This window comes from Camelus bactrianus, chromosome 19 (assembly GCF_048773025.1).
Source record: "Camelus bactrianus isolate YW-2024 breed Bactrian camel chromosome 19, ASM4877302v1, whole genome shotgun sequence".
Classification (NCBI taxonomy): Eukaryota; Metazoa; Chordata; class Mammalia; order Artiodactyla; family Camelidae; genus Camelus; species Camelus bactrianus.
Window position 1 is genome coordinate 22745231 of NC_133557.1, and position 21624 is coordinate 22766854.

The 21624-nt window shown below is 44.5% G+C and overlaps 1 protein-coding gene across 2 annotated transcripts; it reads left to right on the top strand.

Moving 5' to 3' along the window:
• The first annotated feature begins 4112 nt into the window (after nucleotides 1-4112).
• DDX27 (DEAD-box helicase 27) lies at nucleotides 4113-21295 on the top strand. Of its 2 annotated transcripts, none has more exons than XM_074347414.1 (21): nucleotides 4113-4294; nucleotides 5951-6097; nucleotides 7250-7309; nucleotides 7571-7736; nucleotides 8334-8377; nucleotides 8503-8589; nucleotides 9278-9383; nucleotides 10500-10673; nucleotides 11349-11499; nucleotides 13565-13664; nucleotides 13801-13942; nucleotides 14858-15011; nucleotides 15807-15888; nucleotides 16000-16177; nucleotides 17352-17458; nucleotides 17655-17757; nucleotides 18476-18570; nucleotides 18666-18789; nucleotides 19320-19407; nucleotides 20261-20335; nucleotides 20837-21295. In XM_074347414.1, exons 1-21 carry the CDS (start codon nucleotides 4202-4204, stop codon nucleotides 20874-20876), a joined length of 2316 nt encoding a protein of 771 aa, XP_074203515.1. In that variant the 5' UTR covers nucleotides 4113-4201; the 3' UTR covers nucleotides 20877-21295. The 2 variants fall into 2 exon arrangements, with proteins under 2 accessions (XP_074203515.1, XP_010956928.1); XM_010958626.3 differs by lacking the exon at nucleotides 20837-21295 and adding an exon at nucleotides 20464-20636 and having other exon boundaries at nucleotides 4187-4294.
• The last annotated feature ends 329 nt before the right edge of the window (nucleotides 21296-21624 follow it).

A 21624-nucleotide genomic window follows, 5' to 3' on the forward strand; every position in this document is an offset into this window, starting at 1 on the left:
GGTAATGGTGGTGGTAGAGACGGAGAATTACGGAGGGTTATAAAATGCTTAGGGAGTAAAATTCAGAGGACATGGTAATGATTTGGAGGTTGGGAAGGGTGTATTGAGGAAGAGGGGAAAATCAAGGATGAGCAGTACTGTTATCCCCCAATGAGATGGGGGATGGAGAAGAGCTGTGACTGGACCAATATTTAGCTAGAAGACTACACAGATCTTAGAAATGACTGGATATCAAATGCTAAAGATGAAGATACTGTGTTTTCAAGGATATAACTCGATATAACTACACTATCAAAAATATTTGCCAGTAGCCACATGTGGCTATTTAAATTAACTAAAATAAAAACAGAAAATTCAATTCCTCAACTAGCAACATTACAAATGCTTGACAGGCACATGTGGCTAGCGGCTATCATACTGGATAGCACAGATATAAAACATTTTCATTGCTGCAAAAATTCTAATAGTGTTAATCTAACAATTGGCATTTATTTGATGTTTTGCAATAAACGAAGTTTGTTCATCTCTATCTTTGTCTTTAATTCCATATGATGTGGTTTTCTAAGAGCTCAAGGCAGGGCTCTAAACACTGACATCTCCCATGTATTATGTTGACCTCTAAGGCAATGTGACTCAAAATGTGGACTGTGCCTGGTGCCCTTTTGTAAACCGTTCATTACCTGCCCAGGACACTCTAAGTACAGAAATTGAGAATAAAATTTCAGAAAGTTTACCAGCAAGCTGACATTGCCACAACATTTTTATTGTATTTTTACAAAAGTGCCAATCTGCAATGGATTGGAATTTTAAAAGCCGTTCCTTCACTACAGATTGTGCACTTGCAGTACTGTTCCAAGGCACAAGGATGAATTGGACATGGTTCCTGCCCTCTGGAGCTCAGGGAAGAGTGGGGGGAGCCAGAGTTGACATAAGACTCAAATAGTTGAGTTGAGTAAACATTGACATACAGACTTGATAGACATCTGAAAAACGATTCGAAAACACACAAGGACATTCATTCACTCATTTGTTCATCAATGACTGAATGCCTATGGTGTATTAAGCACTAGGGAAATACCAGTGACTAGGACAGACAAGGCCCTCACTCTTGTGGCGCTCCTATCTATAAAGGCTATAAACATGCTCACCAAATAAATAAAATAATCTCAAAGAGTGCAAAGTGCTACAAGGAAAATAAAAGAGGGCTGACACACAGAGCGACTGTAAAATCAGTGCTGCTGATTTATGGGGTGGTGAGAGAAGGACTCGCCAAAGAGGTATCATTTGAGTTGAAACCTGAGGACAGGAAAGAGCCAGTCAAGAACTGAGGAGACAGAACAGCATTCCAGGGAGAAGGAACAGTCAATGCCAAGGTCTTAAGGTATGACTGAGACCACCCTGTGTAAATAAGAAAGAGGCCAATGTAGCTGGAGTGCAGGGAACAAAGGGGAGAGAAGTAGCAGAAGCTGCAGAGTAGGCTTCTACGTGACAGGGGCTACACCGCGTTGCCCATGAAGGAATCCGGATTGTATTCTAAGTGCGGTGTAAAGTTTAAGCAAGGGACCAAGGCAGTATGATTTAGGTTTTTAAAAGATCTCTCTGTTGTGTGGAGAATGGATTGAAGGGAGCCAAGAGCAGAATCAGGGAGATCAGTGGGAGGCTGTTGCAGACACCCAGTTGTGAGGAAATAGGTGGTGGTGGCAGAGGTGAAGAGAAGTGGACAGAAGGTGAATCAGATGGAGCCTCTGCTGCACATTGTCTGGAGCAAGAGAGTTTACTTGGGATGATTGGATGGACATCAGGCGGCTGAGGAGGCCCCCATAACTGTATTAAAAATTTTGTATTTATGTGCTTATGAGGGTTTTTTTGTGTTTATGAGAGGCCATTATTATCTCTAGTTGAAGAGACATTGGTTACTCAGCCATAAAAAAGAATGAAATACTGCCATTTGCAGCAACGTGGATGGACCTAGAGAATATTATGCTTAGTGAAATACGTCAGGCAGAGAAAGACAAATACTGTAGAGTATTTGTCTTATATATATGGGGAATTTATATGGGGAATTTAAAAATAATATATGGGGAATTAAAAATTCCCCATATATGGGGAATTTAAAAATTATACAAGTGAATGTATATGCAAAACAGAAACAGACTCACAGATAAAGTAAACAAACTTGTGGTTACCAAAGGGGAGAGGGAAGGGAGGAGGGACAAATTGGAGGTATGGGATTAACAGATACGAACTACTATATATCAAATAGGTAAGCAACAAGGACATACTGTACAGCACAGGGAATTATACCCATTATCTTATAACCTAAAATGGAGTATAATCTGCAAAAATACTGAATCGCTATGCTGTATACCTGAAACTAACACAATATTATCAATCAACTATACTTCAATTTAAAAAAAAGAAAATTAAAAATAGAAACATTAGTCTAGACACTGACACTCAACTAAGTAGTAGGAATTCTTGTTTTTGTTTTTGTGGGGGAAGGTAATTACATTTATTTATTTATGTATGTATTTTTTAATGGAGGTACTGGGGGTTGAACCCAGGACCTCATGCATGCTAAGCATGTGCTCTACCACTGAGCTATACCCTCCCCCCACGTGGTAGGTGTTCTTTATTCACAAGACTGCATCCGAAGCCAGAATATGAAACTCATCACCATCACAAGCACTATTACAAGATATCTGAGGCTGTAACAACAAATAAACAAACATGTTGGCAAGAATGTAGAGTAATTGAAACACTCAGACATTACTGGTAGGAATGTAAAACGGTGTAGCCACTGTGGAAAACATTTCGGTGGCTCCTCAAAAAGCTAAACATAAAATTACCATATGACCCAGCAATTTCGCTCTTAGGTATATACTCAAAATAATTGAAAACAGGAATTCAAATAGATCCATGTATGCCAATGTTCATTACAGTATTATTCACAATAGCCAAAAGGCAGAAACAACTCAAGTGTCTACTGACGGATGAAATGGATAAACAAAATGTGGTAGATCCATCCCATAGAACATTATTCAGCCATAATGAAGTTCTGACACAAGCTACAAGATGGATGAACTTTGAAAACCCTCTGCTAAGTATAATAAGCCAGACAAAAAAGAACAAATATTGTAATTTCAGTTTTCATGAAATATATAGAACAGGCAAATTCAGAGACAGAAAGTAGATTAGAGGTTACCAAGAACTGGGGAAGGAGAATGGGGAGTTATTGCTTAACGGTTAACAGGGCTTCTGTTTGAGCTCATGGAAAAGTCTGGGAAACATACAGTAATGATGGTTGTACAACATGGTGAGTGTACCGAACACCAATGAATGGTACACTTATAAATAGTTTTTAAAAACATGAATTTTTTGTGAGACAACTACAACTCTGTGGCAAGTAGAAAGTGTTGACATGGAAGGAGCAAACAGCTACGAAGGAAGATAGGTAGTCCATGAAGACTTCATGTAGAGGGTGGTGCTTAGGGAAAGTTAAGTCAGTAAGATTTCCACAAGCAGAAAAGAGAGGAAAAGTTCCTGTTAAGCTGTGAGACCTAGTTTCCTAGGGACCCTGGAGCCAATGCTTGGGTTATAATCCCTAAATACGTGGTTCTGTGATCTTGGGAATGTCTATGTGCCTCAGTTTCCTCATCTGTAAAAGGGCGACAGTAATGGTACCATTTGCTAGGGTTGCCGTGAGGATTAAATTAGTTAATAAGTGTAGAAGTACTTACATTTTTTTTGTTTTTTATGAAAATAGATGTTTATTGTGGGAAAAAAATCTAAAATGAAAATAGAAATCACTTATAATCCTACCATCCAGAGACAATCACTGCTAACGTTTATTGTATTTCCTGATACAATTTTTTGTACATAAATACACAGAGCTTATCCACGCACCTCTTTAGACTTCCTCCGCACCTCGCACACTTCTCCAACCGTCTCACCGCTTTCTGAGCACCAAGATAATAGAATTTATTTAACACAAACCCCGCCCTTTGAGCGCGTCACGCAAAACCACGCCCCAAGTTGCCGCATGCGCTCTGCAAGAGTTTGGGGGGGGGAAGTGCACGGCAGGGGCGGCCTCCAAACGGAAGTGGTGTCAGCACATGCGCGGTGACGACGCGGAGGCCGCGGAACTCTGAGGGCCTGACGGCGCGCCGCGCTGGTTTCCGGAAGTGGCTGTTGAGGCAACATGCTTGCGGAGCTGGGTTTAATCGGGACCATAGGCGACGATGATGAGGTGCCGGTGGAGCCCGAGACTGACTCCGAAGACGAGGAGGAGGAGGTAAGAGCTATCGCGGGTGGGAGCGCGGCGGCGGGCAGTCGATGTCCTTGACTGCTTCCCTTCCCCGTGAAGCCTCAGGCCCCTGCCCCAAGTGCTCAGCATTCTCTGCCAGGCCGGCAGGTGTGCCTGGGTCTCACTCGGACCCCCCATATCCTCCTCAGTTTGCTCGCCACTAGCTTTTACTCACCTTCTCGCCTGTGCCCGTGCCATTCCCTGTTGCCTTGAACTCAATACCCATTCACTGAACTGATATGTAATCCAGGGTCGGTGTCATAGAGATCTAGAGTCAGTCCTGGGTCCTACTCAAGGAGCCCTGGTTATCCATGCGTTCATAAGTCAGTACTTATTGAATATTTACACGTGCTACACCAAGTGTTAAGCATCAGGACACAGCAGTGAACAAGATGGGCAAAGAACACCACTCTCCTGAAGCTTATGTTGAAGTGGGGAGTTAGAGATGTTAAACAGTATGGCAGTTAAAAGGGGATCAGTGTCACGAAAAGGTATACTCACCCTTTATAAAGATCCAGCTCAGGTGATTTCTCTTCTGCGGCCTCATCTGCCCAAGGACACCTCCGTTTCGATGTCCCTTGGCCTCTAAAATTCAACTTTTCCAAAGCTGAACTCTGATCTTCCTCCCCCTCCCCACCTGCTTCATCTCAGTGGAGAAATCTTAGAGTCATTCAGCTTCTTCATCCTTTCTCCCCACCAGTGTTTTGCAGGCTAGCTCAAGGATCTCCCTTAAGCTTCTTCCCCTCTCAATCCACACTTTTCCCTAGTCCAGGCCACTGCCATCTTGCACCTGAATACCCACAGCCCAAACATACCTGGTCTCTAGCGCTTTCTCTTGCCACCCCTGTAAGTGTATTTTCCACTTAGCAACCGGAGTGATCTTTTCACTTCTTGAATGGAAAACCACCACGGAAAAGGACTGAAGCAAATTTGGCAAATGACAATGCAAAACTCCAAGTATGAAGTGCTATGCAACCATTGGTAGTTAAACTAGGCACGAGAGAAATGATATAGAATTATTATTAGTAATAAAGTTTTGAGTCAGAGTTCTTTTGAGATTGTTTAACTCAGGTAAGAAAAAAAAAATGTCAGTATAGCACTTTTTAGTTTCCAGGGCTTTTTCTTCTCAGTTTATCCTCCTGAAGCCATAGTTCAGCCAGTCCCCCTTCCTTTCCAGTTTCCAAATGTAGGAGTTTTTAAAGTTATTTTTTGTTTTGTTATTGAGTTTTAATTTAATTAAGTTGTGGTCAGAGAACAGAGTCTATATAATATTGACTTGGGGGGAACTTACTGGAGATTTGCTTAAAAGGCCTACTGTGTGATTCATTTCTGCTACTATTCCATATGTGCTTAGAAAGAATGTGCATTCTCCAGTGCAGTGTTCTATGTTCATTGGAATGAAGCTTATTAATTGTGTTGTTCAAATTTTCTACAGACTTACCCATTTGTTTTCTGCTTGATGTGTCAGTTACTGAGGTGTGTTAAAAATCTCCCAGGACAACTGTAGGTTGGTCTGCTGCTTCTTGTCATCTGTCTGTTTTTGCCTTGTATATTTCTGTTCCCTTATTGGATATCCTCATTTCCTTCTTTTCCTAGTGTTCTTTCATCTCAGTCCCACAGTCATTTGCTTCTCCCTCTTCCCAGGGGCCCATTGTGCTGGGCAGAAAGCAGAAAGCCTTGCAGAAGAACCGCAGTGCTGATTTCAACCCTGACTTTGTTTTCACTGAGAAGGCGGGGATGTACGATGGCAGTTGGGCCATGGCTGACGTCATGAGCCAGCTCAAGAAGAAGGTGAGACTGATAGTGATAGGCAGCTCCAGGCCGTGGGCTATTAAGGTTGGGCAGTGGGTTGCAGGGTCCAGTGGCTTAGGAATACCAAATGTTACATATAAATTGCTTGACATAAAACATGGACATAGCTATGTTAAATGGTCTCTTTTTCAGCTGTTCACTCCTTGTTTTGATTATTAGAAAGAAATCTTTTTTAATGTCAGTTTGTAACAAAGAACCATCTAGTAGGTATCCTTGGTAGTAGTTTTTGATACAGCTAGACTCTGCCCCACAGATACTGTCATTCTTTGTCACTTGCCAGGTGACGTCACGTGGCCTTACTGTTTAAGGTCCCTGGTTCCCACACAGCACAGCCACAAACGTCACTGTCATCTGCTTGTTTGCCGATCCCATGCTTTTCTTTGAGTCTGGTTAATAAATAAGCAGATGATGTGTGAAAGTTATTTTTGATTTCATGCATTTCCAAGAGAAATATTGCCTGCTCAGAGCAGTTTAATCCAGACTCTGCTGGTCCTTGTTCTGACTGAAATAAAGCAGCATTGTGTTTTCAAGGTCATGTCATCTTGAGAGGATGTTTTTTCTTTTCATATGGACCCCCATGTAATTAAAGTCTTGGCCTTATAAAGCTTATACTCTAGCAGGCTGGAAAATGACTAGACAAGTAATTACACAGTTAATTGTAGCTGTGGTAAATGCCCTAGCAGTTTAGGGTGCTTTGAATGTGCATAAAATGGGCCTGCCATTACTTAACCTCTTCTTTTTCTTAAGTTTTAGCAATATCCAGTATTACCTGAATTTGCTCAGATTTCAACGTTTTATTTGAGAGGCTAAATTATGTCTGACTGGCAAGGGGAAGAGTTTTTCTAAGTAGCACTCAGATATAATGTGACATCTCTTGGTCGTTGTATCATTCTGAATAGTAAACACCTTCTGAAATGTGGATGTTCTTACTGGTTCCAAGTAATGTAAAGTTTTTTCACAAACAGATAATTTATTTAATTTTTTGTGTGTTCATAATCTACAGATTGATTAATCTGTCCAAGGACAAACAAGCGTTTCCTATATTAATATGAGACCCTGCCTTCAGAGAACCTTGCCTTGCCTCTTTCCCATATGTCTGTTTCTTTTTCATCTCTTTATTTTTTTCTGCAGAGGGCAGCCACGACATTAGATGAGAAGATTGAAAAGGTTCGAAAGAAAAGGAAAACAGAAGTGAGTAAGCAAAACAGTTACTTCTCTTTGTAAGTAAAGCCCTGAGCTTTACTCTCAGCACGACCCCACTGTTTCTCTCTGAGCCTGGGTTGGAGTGAGGCTGGTAAAGGCAGGCTCCTCTGTGTGTCTGGTTAATATTCACTAGGAATCTGCATAGTATTCTTGCAGGCTGGGGAACATGATGTTGTTCTTTGTAGATTCTGGATTTCTTTAAAGTTTGTAGTTGCCTTGCTTTATTACAGTTTTTTTTTTTTTTTCTAGGCTAAAGAAGCCAAGTCTGAGAAGTTGGAGAAAGAGAAAGAAGTGAAGGAGGGTTCTGAACCGGAGGAGCAGGAAGACCTCGAAGGGAAAGATGAGGAAGGCTCAGAAGATGAAGAATCAGAGAGTGACTACTCGTCAGGTGATGAGAATATCCTCACCAAAGCAGGTAGGTGATGCTGTCAGAAATGGGGACAGGAAGTTGGGAAGTGTTTGTTTGCCTTTCCTTTGTACACTATCCTATGCTCTTCTGCAGTTACACGTAAGATCTCCATATTGAGCTCCGTTCTTTTAGCTTTTCTTTTTTTCTTGGGATTTTGTTAGGGTGGTTGTACTTTGCAGGCAGAGTTTGCTCTTTTCCTCATCTCCAGTCATACCCAGCTGGTGGCACCCCTATGACTCCAACTTATTTGGGGCGCTAGGTCCCCCACATCCCACCTCAGATGGGTCCAGCCGCGTAATGAGTGCTCCGTAAATATTTCTTGCAGAAATGAGTGCTAAAGCATCATTATATAGCACAGTGGTTGAGAGCCTGGTCTCTGGAACTTGCTGAGTTTGTTTCCTATCTGACCTTGGATGAGTGACTGACCTGCGCAGCCGCATGACGTCCTCATCTGTGGGGTGAGGCTGATGACAATAGCTCCCCAGGTCTTGGCGTGGATTCAGTGAGGTGTCCATCCACATCCCACACTTAGGTCCATGTCCAGCAGGCTGTGAGTCCTCAATAAATATGAGCCCTGATTATCAGCTCTCTTTTTCTCCATAGATACCCTCAAAGTGAAGGAGCGGAAGAAGAAGAAGAAAGGACAGGTGAGCATGGGCTTGGATAACAGTGTGTAGCTTGTTTTTACAACCTGAAAGGATTTTAAGGTCATTTAGTTTTCTTGGGCCCTTTTTGCTGAATTCTTATTCTGTCTTTTGATTTTCTGGTGCAGGAAGCAGGAGGATTTTTTGAAGATGCATCTCAGTATGATGAAAATCTCTCATTCCAGGACATGAACCTTTCCCGCCCTCTTCTGAAGGTAGTGGCTTCTTTTGTCAGCCATGGGATTCTTGCAGTCTCCATGTAACTGGGCTCCCTGCCCAAAACTGCACCCTTCGCCTTCTAAACTCTGTTGTGCACACAGCTGTCAGAGAACCCTACACACAGGTTCCGTCTTGACCTTTATGGCCCTGCCCCATGTGGTCCCCTCTGATGATGTCTTTTAGTGCTCATTCTGCTCTGGCCACACTGGCCTCCTCAGTGGCCCTCAGACAGGTCAGGCATCTTCTTCCTCAGGGCCTTTGCACTTTGTGATTCCTTGTGCCTGGAAGGTCGTTCCAGAAATCTGCTTGAGGTGCTCCTCACATCTTTCAGGGTTCTCCTTGGTCCCTTGCTCAGTCCTCTTCCCTAACAACCCTGCTGTAAATTATACTCACCCCTCCCCTCCTGCCCTCCAGCAGGCCCTTCGACTGCTGTAGCTTTCTCTGTAGCATTTACCTTCTTAGGAGGTATGTTTGTTTTTTTCTACCAGATTCTAAGATTCCTAAGGGCAGAGTTGCTATTTCTTTTGTTTACTGCTATATCCTCAGTACCTAGAATAGCTTCTTGCACACAGTAGGCTGACTGAGTGGCTGAGGGGGATTGAAACCTGTTTGGAAACCTGCCTTGTTTGTTTCATGCTGAGACTCCCCTTGCCCCTCCTATCTGACCCTGTCTTTTCTCTTCAGGCCATCACAGCCATGGGCTTCAAGCAGCCCACCCCGATCCAGAAGGCATGCATACCGGTGGGTCTGTTGGGGAAGGACATCTGTGCCTGTGCAGCCACTGGGACAGGTGAAAAGGATAGGGACTTGGGGGTGGGGGAGGGAGAGGAGGAGGCAGGAGGATGTTCAACACAGAGTAGGCTCTAGGTTGACTTACCAAGAATCCACTTTGCTAAATATGCACACATAAATTTTAATGCAATAAACATTATATATTCTGTATAGTAACTTCCTTTTTTTATCCACTTTTATAAAAAATACATTTCTTTATTTGGAAAATATATAAGTTGATTTTCACAATGTACTTTCTAACCATAAATGTTCAAATCAGATCAAGCATAAAAAGGAAAAAAACTAACACTTTTTCGTACAGCTTTTATCACATTTTTTTCCAATATATTTTCACATAATTCTTTCAAGTAACCATCAGATTTATAAACTCATTTTTCGGAGCCTAGTACTAAGTCTTTCTCAGATAAGTAACTTTCCTTTTTTGAAAAACTTAATATATATTTTTCTATTCCTTTAAAAACTCTACTTTTTAAAAATAGAACAGTCACTGGTCACAGGTTTCAGAGGGTCTGGTGAAGGTCATCTTTATTTAATCCTATCAGGGTGTGTCTGTGACCATGACCACCTGTCACTCCCATTATAAGCCCCATCATAGCAGTAAATATTTTATAAAAGGTCTGTTTATCACAACATTGTATGTTAGTACAGGTAACTATATAGTCATGTAATAGAATAGAAGAGAAACAGTCATGGACTAGGATACTATCCAACCAATTTAAAAAAGTAAAGAATACTTAAATAGGAAAATATATGTTAAGTTTTTTTAAAAAGGGAAGTTACTAAACAGAATATATAGTGCTATTCTATTAAAATTTATATTTTTACATTTCTATTAAAAAAAGATTGATAATATAGATACCATTACGTGCATTCTTATCTGTGGTTGGCTGAACTGTGGGTGATTTTTATTATTATTATTATTATTTTTTTTTTTGTATTTCTCAGACTTTTTACATTGACCACATGGTATAAAAATCAGAAAAAGGTTTTATGAAAAATAAGTGGCTTCACTTCCCTCTGAGCAGAGATGTAGGTTTTCTGTGCGCAGGTGAAAACTTGAACCTGGGAGGGACCGAAGCTCTTCTCATTGCTCTCCTGCTGCCCTTCCCTCCAGGTAAAACGGCAGCTTTTGCCTTGCCTGTCTTGGAGCGTCTGATCTACAAACCCCGCCAGGCTCCAGTGACCCGCGTGCTGGTGCTGGTTCCCACCCGGGAACTGGGCATCCAGGTACACTCCGTCACCAAGCAGCTGGCTCAGTTCTGCAGCATCACCACCTGCCTGGCTGTGGGTGAGTGTCTGAGGGAGGGCTGGCTGCCCTGAGAGACTTAGCATGTGGAAGATGGATGTGCCCCACTGTCTGAGGGTGATGGGGGCCAGAAAGCCTATTTGTGAATGAATCCACTTAAGAACCAGATGACACATTGTAACTGACTATACTTCAATTAATAAATAGAAAACAAAAAACCAGATGACAAGGTTTCATAGTAAATAGTGGGGAGATGGGAGGCGGTTTGCAGCCTTACAAAATGATATTTCAAAATTATGAAAAAAAATTTTTTCTTGGTACTGAGCAAATTTAGGATATAATTTTTGCTTGGCATGAGTAATGAATCAAATATTATTTGGGGCAGAATTTTTCTGATGGTATTATATGAGACCATAAACTAACCTTTATTTTATCCTCCTTATGCGGTGGGAGCTGTAGGTGACGTGGAAAGGTAGCAGTTTCGCAGCTGCTTCTCTCATTCCTTGGATGGTTGAATCGTTCTAATTGGAAGTGCCTTTGTATCATCATCTTTTTTGATTTTCGCACTTAGCACAATTGTAATTAAATAACCTGTCTCTCCCAGTGTATTGTAAAATCCACATGAGCGGGGCCTTTGTCAGTCTTGTGCTCTGCCATTTGCTCATCAGTACTGGTGAATGACTCAGCTGGCCACCTGGTGGGCTCTTCCCTTTGCAGGTGGCCTAGACGTGAAGTCTCAGGAAGCAGCCCTTCGGGCCGCACCTGACATTCTCATCGCCACCCCGGGCCGGCTCATCGATCACCTCCACAACTGCCCTTCCTTCCACCTGAGCAGCATCGAGGTGCTCATCCTGGATGAGGCTGACAGGTACACCTGACATGGTGGGGTCCCAAGAGCCACAGCCCTGATGGGAACCTGCACTCCGCATTCTCCTACATGCTCTCACCAGTTCAGCTGCTCACGTGCACCTTTGTCCATCTTAGCCTGGATTATCCTGCTCTCTTTCTGTCCCTTTCCGTAATGTGATGGTTAAGAGGGAAGGTAAGTCTAATTCGGACTCTGCCTCTTCCTGAAATTGGGAAATGTTACTTAGATTCTCAAAGCAAAACCTTTTCTTGTTTGTAAGCGCGGATAAGTACCCATCTCATGGTGTTGAGGATTCAAGGAGTAACTCTGGTAAAGTGCCAGTGCCTAGTGAGGAGTCAACAAACAGCCTCTACTACTGTGATGGGGGCTCCCTCTCTCCTTCCCCACTTCTTCCTTCTCTCTCCCTCCCTCTCTCTCTTCTTTCCTTTCTCTCACTTGGGTCCCATCAGCTCACCTTTTCCTTCATGACGTAACAGAATGAACTCTTAATGAACTGGACTAATGTGGAGGTAGCAGGGAAAGAAGCCTGTTCAAGTTCACTCTCAAATTGAAGCATCTCCAAACTAACCAGATCCTTAACCAAGCTTCTTATCCTCTACGCCTCTCCCCTTCTTCCCATCCCAGTGAAGGGCAGATCTGTCGTTCCTGTTGTTCAGGCCAAAATTCTTCAGTACCATCCTTGTCTCATTTTCACCCCCTACCCAGGACATCCACTGGTCAATCCCGTCCGCACACGCCCACTTTAGGGCTTCTCTTCTGCACTTGTCATTTCCTCAGCTTGAAATGACCTCCTTTACCTCGCCAGGTTTCTGCTCCAGTTGTCACTTACCTGAGGGTCCTCTGCTGGCCACTCCCTATAACAGTTTCTGCCCTCCCCTCATACCATCATCTCATCCTTCCCTTCCTGCCTTACGTTGTCCAAGGTGCTACACCTCCTTGACCCCTTGCACTGTTACCTGAATGCTCGTGGGGTGGCTGTGTCCCTCCTCTCCCCAGAACTTCATGTTCGAGAATGGCCGGCTTTGCGCTGCTTGCTGCGACATCCCAGCGCCCAGGGCTATGTCTGGAATCTAGCAGATGCTCAGTTGGTGTTGAATAACTTATTGGCCCTCTCGACCATTCTTGAGGCCTGAAGGAGATAAAGGAGATCATTCTAAGCCTAGGGAACACCATCTGATTTAGGTTTTAAATATCAAAAATGTCAACACCTATGGAAAGTTTCAGATTAAGGAGACCAAGGAGACATGACAACTAAGTGTGGTACCTGATCCTCCTGGAGCCTGAACTGGAGGAGAAACAGTCAAGGATTGGATCAGTTGAAAAAACTGGAGTCAAAGCAATCTCACAGGTTATTATTACCTGCAAAGACAAAGGTTCCTTTACCAGGGGAGAGAGCTGGCAGACACCACCTTAACCAAGGGGCCAAACTCACATCCACTGAAACAGACTGACGATCTGTCTCAGGATGGATTGAGAGTGAAGTTCACGGCTGCATCTGCGCACGTTGTCCCAGCAATGATTGTTGAATCTAGTCACTGGGAAATAATTAGATGCAGAGTGTGGAAAAGCGTGAGGAGACTTTCTAGACTAAGGAGACTAAAGAGACATGACAACGAAGTACAACATAGGAACTTTGATTCCTGGACTAAAAAAATAAGACAGCTGTAAGATGACATCTTTGGGACAGTTAAGGAAATTTGAATATAGACTGTACTTTGCTTTAGGTAATATTCAGACACTTGAATTTCTTGAGTGTGATAATGACATTGCATATGTAGGAGAAGGTCATTGTTTTTAGGAAAGATGTGCTGAAATATTTAGGGGTCAAGGGTCGTGATGTCTGCAGCATACAGTTGAGCAAAAGAAAGATAAAGCAAAAGTGGCCAAATGATAATTCTGGGTGAATCTTGGTAAAAAGCTAAGATAACACTAGTAAAATAAGTAAATTAATGAGCCTGGAACATAACCATTGGTGTATCCAAACATCGCCTGGCTGGTGTTTTCTGCTCGAGATAGCCTCGAGCTCAGTGCATTTCTCTGATTCCTCCCCTCCCCTGCTCGCCAGGATGCTGGACGAGTACTTTGAGGAGCAGATGAAGGAGATCATCCGAATGTGTTCCCATCACCGCCAGACCATGCTCTTCTCAGCCACGATGACGGATGAGGTGGGCTGTCAGGAGCCGGGCAGGGAGTGGAAGGACAGTGCAGAGGCCCCCGGGGCTGGCTGGGCTGTGGCAGGGGCTTGCCTTCTTCCTCGCCTCCTGGGAGGCCGGTGAGCATCCCTGTCTTTGTGCCTGGCAGGTGAAAGATCTGGCTTCTGTCTCCTTGAAGAACCCCGTGCGGATATTTGTGAACAGCAACACGGACGTGGCCCCCTTCCTGCGACAGGAGTTCATCCGCATCCGGCCAACTCGGGAAGGGGACCGGGAAGCTGTTGTGGCAGGTGAAAGCCCAGGGTGGGGCTGAGCAGGGTGGGGCGCTCGGCTCCCCGGGTGGTTGTCCCCGGATGCCCCCTCCATCCAGTACCCCCTAACTCAGCGTGATACTGCTGCCTGGCTGCCCCCACCTTCACCACTAGTTCTTCCTCCCTTTCTTTCAGTGAGTCCCCTCCCTCCCACCATCCAGTCCTCTTTATATCCTGCTGAACTACCCACCTCCCCCCAGCTGGCCCTCTGGCCCTCCATCCCGGCCACTACTGTGTTGCCTGATTGTTGCAGCAGCCTCTTACCTGGCTGTCTGCTTCCACCCTATCCCTTGGTAGTCCCATCTCCACACTGCAGATCATTCCAAAGGACCATTTATAATCGAGCATTCGCTCCTGTTCCTTTGCTATTTAAAACCCTCTAGTGTCTTGCGTTGCTCTTAGGCTGAAATCCACGCTCCCTAGCGAGTTCCATAAGATGCTCTGAGACTTGCCCCTGCCTGCCTGGAGCCCCCTGCCTGCCTGGAGCCCTGGCCTTAGCACCTCAGCTCATGGTGCTCCAGCCACACTCACCTGTTTTCGCTTTTCAAACCCACCAAGCTTTTATGTTTTATGGGGCCTTTTACGTTTGCTCTTTCCTGTACCTGGAATCTCCCCCCAAGTCTTCTCATGGATGAGCCTGTCTTGTCATTCAGCCTAATGTCACCTCTTCAGGAAAAGTCAGCCCTGAAGCCGCCCCATCTTCTCTTCACTCTCTCATGGCATTTACCCCCCTCAAGAACTGGGAATTGGCTTCCCTGTCTCTGCCCAGGAGTGGGAGCTCCACAAGCAGGGACCTCACCTGCCTCCCCCATGCCAGGCACAGCAACCACTTTGCAGCCGAGGAGGGAGTATGTGTTGGAGGCGGCTGCCGGCTCACTTTTCTCTCCCTGGCAGCTCTGTTGATGAGAACCTTCACCGACCATGTGATGCTGTTCACCCAGACCAAGAAGCAGGCCCACCGCATGCACATCCTCCTGGGGCTCATGGGACTGCAGGTGGGCGAGCTCCATGGCAACCTGTCACAGACGCAGCGGTTGGAGGCCCTCCGGTAAAGTCTGGGGGGGCTGAGGCTCCTAGCCATCCTTCAGAGTGGGCCCTCTTCATTCCCGAGGGAAAATACTACCCAGAGATCGTGTTAGAGCAATAGCAGGGGACATAGCACAGTTCCTCATTTCAGACATTTTAGCCTAACCGTTGTAAGCTCATGTCTAGATACATTCAGAACTTGGACTTTGTAGAAAACCATAGTCTTGCCCCAGGACCTGGGTGTGGGAGCTGCTGGGATCACAGCCAGAAATTCTGACCTGGGAAGATGCAGCACACGTTCTGACTTCTGCAGCTTTTCCAGAGCAGTGCCCATGCCTGGGTCTGCTAGAACGAGATCTGGAATCAAATTCCAGACCCTGTGCTTTTTCATGTGATTCCTTGTTTACTTCTCGGAGAACTGAGTCACCTTGGTAGGCAAGGAGGAACCCTTTAGAACTCTCCACCTATGCATATTCATCGTAGGCAGCTGAGTGTTGTTTCTTAAAGAAAGGCTGTTTTGAATGCTGAGATATTTGCATATTCTACTTCCCATAGTCCGGCTTTGTGGTTCCCAAACTTCTGTATTTGTAGGAATTGCTGCTTAAAGTGCTGTGCAGAAAACTACGCTTGCTCTGTGTTGTGGGATGTTTAGGGGGCTTGTAAGTATTGGAGGGGATGACATTTAGGATCTGTCCCCACTGTGATGGTCTAGACTCTTCTGCTTGACTCCGGAAGGGTTTGTGTTCTCTCTGCTGGCTCAGACCCCTGCAGAGTACTGGGGTCAGATATCCAGCCACATGTTTGTGGTTATTTCCAGGCGCTTTAAGGATGAACAGATTGATATCCTCGTGGCCACAGATGTAGCAGCCCGTGGACTTGACATCGAGGGGGTCAAAACGGTGAGTAGGTCTCATCCTCCTTGAGCTTTTGGTGGGAGTCCTTTTGCCTCCTCATGTCACCCTCTCTCTGCCAACTCCGGGTCTGACTGATGCTTCACTTTGGTCTTCCAGGTCATCAACTTCACGATGCCCAACACCATTAAGCATTATGTTCACCGGGTAGGTCGAACAGCTCGTGCTGGCCGGGCTGGGCGCTCGGTCTCTCTGGTGGGGGAAGAAGAGCGGAAGATGCTGAAGGAGATTGTAAAGGCTGCCAAGGCCCCTGTGAAGGCCCGGATCCTGCCGCAAGGTCAGCAGGCATCAGTGCAACAGCTCAGGGGGTTTGGATGCGTGGGGAATGTCCTAGATCAGATGGGGTGGGGGGAGCAGAGGATAACAGGTGAGAGTGTGCGTTGCAGTTAGGAGCCAGATCTGAACCCCAGCTCTGCCACTTCCTTGCTGTGAGGCCATGGGCAGGTCTCCCCTGGCCTCTCTAGGCTTCAGCCTCTCTGTGAGTGAAAGGGAGTGAGGAAAGACTTGTGCCCTAAGTGCCCTACTCGTAGCTGTTTGCTGGCCTTTGGGAAGAGAAGGTCTCTTGAGGCAACATCCCCACTAACTCCTCCCCTCCTTCCTCTCAGTCGGGGCAGAGGGTGGGGAGGGGGTCCACACTAATTCTTTTTAGATACCGTTCATTCTTTTTGTTGTTCTCATCCATAGGGGTTATATAAAGTACATCCTTAAGAAATTCTTTTTAATTACAAAAATAATATGTAATCAGTGTTGGAAATAAGTAAATCAAATAAGAGCAAAAATGTAATTATATGCGAAAGAGCTCACCACTTAGCATTTAGATACATAGCTTTTCAGACCTTTTCTTCCATTCATAGGTTCTTTTTTTTCCTTTTCATTTAAAAAATTTTCACTTAATTTATTCAATCTGTTGCTGTTTATTCTAGTCTAGGTATTGGGGATACAGCAGGAAACAAAACAGCTGATACTCTGATGGGGAAAGACAATGAATAAGCTAATAGTCGATGTGATTGAGAATGACGTGAGAAGTGCCTCCTTTAGAAAAGCTGTTGAGGACAGGCCTTGAACAGATGGCATTTGAACTGAGTCCTTGATGATAAGGATGAGTCAGCCATGGGTGGTCTGGGGACAGAGTGTGTCCAGCAGAGAAAACCAGGGCAAAGCCTCTGAGATGTGAACACACTTGGTGTGGGAGTAAGAGAAGGAAGGCCAGAGGGCCCAGGGCATGGTGAGCAAGGGGGACACAGAGGTCAGAGAGGTAGGCAGGGGCCACATTTAGGAGTTTGGAATTTATTCTGGGAATATCAGGAAGCCTTTGCGGAGGTGTTAAGCAGAGAAGTCATACATTAAAAAACCTCAGTTTTCTATGTCACTGAATACCCATCTGCCGTATTTTTATCAGCTACACTATATTCATCCTTATTTTAAAATTTCTTTTGTTCTCTTCCCTTGAGATGTCATTCTCAAATTCCGGGACAAGATTGAGAAAATGGAGAAAGACGTGTATGCAGTTCTGCAATTAGAGGCTGAAGAGAAAGAGATGCAAAAGTCTGAAGCCCAGGTGAGGCTGTGGGGAGCTCTCTGGTCCACCATGCTGCTCGTAGGCAGACTGCATGGGCCTCTGCTGGTCTGCCCTTCTGAAATGCTGTCTGCCAAAAGGCTCATCAGAGCCCCAGGCATTTGCAGACTGGCTCCTCCTGCAGCTGCCATGTTATATATCATCAGATGCAAGTTTCACCCTTTTGTTGTCCCCACAGATCAACACAGCACAGCGGCTCCTGGAGAAGGGGAAGGAGGCTCCGAACCCAGAGCCTGAGAGGAGCTGGTTCCAGACCAAAGAAGAGAGGAAGAAGGAAAAAAGTATGTCAGGGAGGTTCCTCAAAAAGCTAAAAATAGAATTATCGTTGGGCCCAGCAATTCCTCTCCTGGGTCTATACCCAAAAGAATTGAAAACAGGAAGCTAAGCGAATCCTTGTATGCCGGTGTTCACTGAAGCATTACTCACAATAGCCAAAGGGTGGACACAACCCATGTCCATCAACAGATGAATGGATACACAGAATATGGTATGTACGTACAGTGGGATGTATGATTCAGCCATGATGAAGTTCTCATACTGCTGCAAGTATGAACCTTGAAAACATGCTCAGTGAAGTCATCTAGACACAAAGGGACAAATATCTGTCATTCTACTTATATGAGGTACCTAGATAGACGCATTCATAGACACAGAAGGTAGAATAGAGTATCACCAGGGGTTATGGGGAGGGAGTTATTACTCAATGGCTACAGAGCTTCTGTTTGGGATAATGAAAAAGTTTTAGAAACAGAGAACAGTGATGGTTGTACAATATTGTGAATGTAATTAATGGTACTGAATTGTACACTTAAGAATGGGTAAAATGGCAAATTGTATGTTACATATATTTTGCCACAATTAAAAGTAAGGAAGATGCTTATTTAGATACATATATAAGCCCTTAAGTACCAATTTAAAATATGTGTACTTCTTATTTTAAGTTTAAAAAAAGATTTTATAAAATGGTACCTGAAATCTCATACTCTCCTCCCATCCCAGTTGCCAAGGCTCTGCAGGAGTTTGACTTAGCCTTAAGAGGAAAGAAGAAAAGGAAGAAGTTTATGAAGGAAGCCAAGAAAAAAGGGGAGATGACAGTGAGTGGGTCCCCTCTGGAGTTGGGTCCCTGCCCAGCGTCATGGGTCAGCACTGCCTGGTCTGTTCCATACTCACATGTCATTTTTCTCCCGAGGCGGAGGAAAGGTCCCAGTTTGAAATCCTCAAGGCACAGATGTTTGCTGAGCGGCTGGCCAAGAGGAATCGCAGAGCCAAGCGGGCCCGAGCAATGCCTGAGGAGGAGCCAGTGAGGGGCCCTGGTAGGCAGATGGGAAGCCCGAAGGGGCTGGTAGGAAGGTTCTGCCTGATACCTGTGCTTGTGGTCAGGGGGAAAAGAGGAAGATGGTAAGAGCCCACGTTTTTTGAGTAGTGAGTATGTACCTGTGTACAGCTGTCCTTTTATTGGCTCCAAGTGGTCAAGTGACTCCATGGTTAGTAGGAAGAGCTAGGATTTGAACCCAGGCCTTTCTGACTCTGGAGCCTAACCCTTAGCAGCTGCCACTTGGAGGAGGGGGTCAGAGTAGAATGAAGCAAAGATGTTTTCAGCCCATTTTACATTTAGGTGGTCCGTTCCAGTTCTGGACTCTGCAGTCATCCTCTGGAGTGGTTCTTCACACTTGGTACTCTGAGTCCTTAACTCTTTTCTGCTGGGATCTGATGTCTTGCTTCCATATCAGTAAAACATCAGGCCAGAGCATCCCCTGAACTTGGAACTATTACCCTGAGCTTAAGGGGATTTAGGAGTTTGGACCAAAGAGGACATGTCTAATACATTTCTCTCTGTGCACAGTGAAGAAGCAAAAGCAGGTAAAGAAATCTGTATTTGATGAAGAACTCACCAACACCAGCAAGAAGGCCTTGAAACAGTATCGAGCTGGGTAGGGCTTTAAGTCATCTTGGAGGTCTCTATCTTCTGATGAAAGCTCTGAATCTTCTCTCTTTCCCCACTCCCACTCCTCATACACCCACAGCTTTATACCACAGACACATCTCGTTTTATTGCACTTCGCAGATATTGCAGTTTATACAAACCGAAAGTTTGTGGCAATCTTGTGTCATCAGATGTTAGTTAGCATTTTTTAGCAATAGAGTATTTTTTAATTAAGACACGTGCATTGCTTTTTTAGACATAATGCACACTTAATAGACTATAGTATAGTGTAAACATAGCTTGTATGCACTAGGAAACTCAAAAAAATCCATGTGACTTGCTTTATTTCAATACTCACTTCATTGCAGGGGTCTGGAACCAGACCTGCAGTATCTCTGAGGTCTGCCTACATATAATTTCAAGGGCTTCCATCTACCCTCTCCCTGCCAGCCCAGGGTGAGAATTAAGGGACGTGTTAAGACTCTCCTGCCTTGGAGATGACATGGCATATTTTTGATTCAGAAATAGCTTTCTCTCAGGGGAGTGACAGAACCCCAAACAAAGCATCCCAGTCTGCTCTTGGGCATGTTGTTCCTCCCCACATCCTCTGGGCTGGGGTTGGGGGCTGGGTAGGCCAAGTTTTCCATGTAGTTTTCCTAGAAGGAAAGGCCTCTCCCAGTCTTGTTTTGAAGCTGGGCCTTGACTTCCAAAAACCCGTTATCAGAAATAGACACAGGCTTAGAACCTCAGGCCCTGAAAATGACGCGTTTGTGGTGCTGTTTTGTGTGGGAGCTGGTGGAGCAGGTGGGGTGAGACATTGCTGGTTTGTTCAACATCTTGTTGTCTTTTCTCATTCACAGCCCATCCTTTGAAGAAAGAAAACAGTTGGGCTTGCCCCACCAGAGACGAGGAGGAAACTTTAAATCTAAATCCAGGTACTGTTTACAGTTTTGGAATGCCAGAGGCTATGAGTGGGGTTGGAGAAGAAACCTGTCCTGGAAAGTGAGCTCCTTCCTCTTTCTGGTCTTGGGGGTGGTCTTTATTCTGCTCATTTTCTTCATAGATACAAGAGGAGGAAGTAGCCGTGGTGGCTTGAAGAAGCTCGTGGAGTGGCTCTTAGATCCCTTCCTTTGGGAAGTCATCCTGGCTTGGTCTCTTTTCTCCATTTGTAAAAAAAATGCTTTAAAACTTTAATAAATCTGTGTCATTTGTACATTAAAGAAAGGGAAAAGTTGGGGGTGATGGTGGCATGTAGCTGGTTCCTAAGCATCCTTGTTAGCCAAGGCACCTTTCCTGCTGATTAGCCACTATATAATGAATATATATACATTATAATGTATATAATGAATATACTAAATGGAAGAAGGTATTTTGGGGAGGGTGAAGAAACCAATCTAACTGTGTGTATCTTATTCCTCTGTCTCTTCCCTCAACAGCAGTCTTTGTCATTTATTAGCTTGGCACTGCCATATATAGCTGGAATGCATCTGTATGCTTGTAGAGGAGCTGGATGTGGAATGAGGAAATTCTTGCTAGAAGTTCTCTTCTGTCGATGTCCTAGAACCAAAAGCTGTCATTTATTGAGCATCAGCTGTGCACCAGACATCCTGTGTACTGAGCACTGTCTCATTCAGTTCACTACACCTCTAGAAGCAGGTACTATTTGTCCCCACTTTGCAGATAAAGAAGCAGAGGCTTAGAAAGATGGAGTAACTTTGCAAAATTGCAGTTGGGAATCCAGGTTTTTGGAACCCTGAACGTATACCCTGACTCTTTACTGTGATGTGGAAGTGCTACTGGAGAGATGGAAGCTCAAAGGGGACAAAGTATGCCCGATAAATTAGCTCCTTGTTGCAAAAAAAAAAAGCTTGTACCCTGCAGAATGGTGCTTCTCATCCTTTTCTCGATGAAAGGTCCTTTTGACAAGTAGATGAAAGCTAGGGGACACTCCTCGAGACGACTGTGATTGCAGTTTATGTCATATATAATCTCAAGAAGTACACAGACCTCCCCTCTAGCTAAAAAATTAGTTATCCAGTAGCACACACCCTCAACATTAAAGATTATGTTCAGTGCTATTCATTTAGGCTGCGCCTAAAAGTTGCCAACAAAGGGTTCCAGTTTAGTAAATAGCACACTCACAAGATGGACTGTGGTTCAGACTGTATGTGCTTAAAGAAAGATCCCCGAGTTAGATTAAAAAAAAAAAAAAAAACAAAGTGCA

Coding starts and splice junctions, on each gene's coding strand:
- DDX27 (XM_074347414.1), top strand. CDS start 4,202: ATGCTTGCGGAGCTGGGTTTAATCGGGACCATAGGCGACGATGATGAG. Junction 13,665..13,800: donor CAGCCACGATGACGGATGAG/GTGGGCTGTCAG, acceptor TGTGCCTGGCAG/GTGAAAGATCTGGCTTCTGT. Junction 15,012..15,806: donor CAGCGGTTGGAGGCCCTCCG/GTAAAGTCTGGG, acceptor GGTTATTTCCAG/GCGCTTTAAGGATGAACAGA.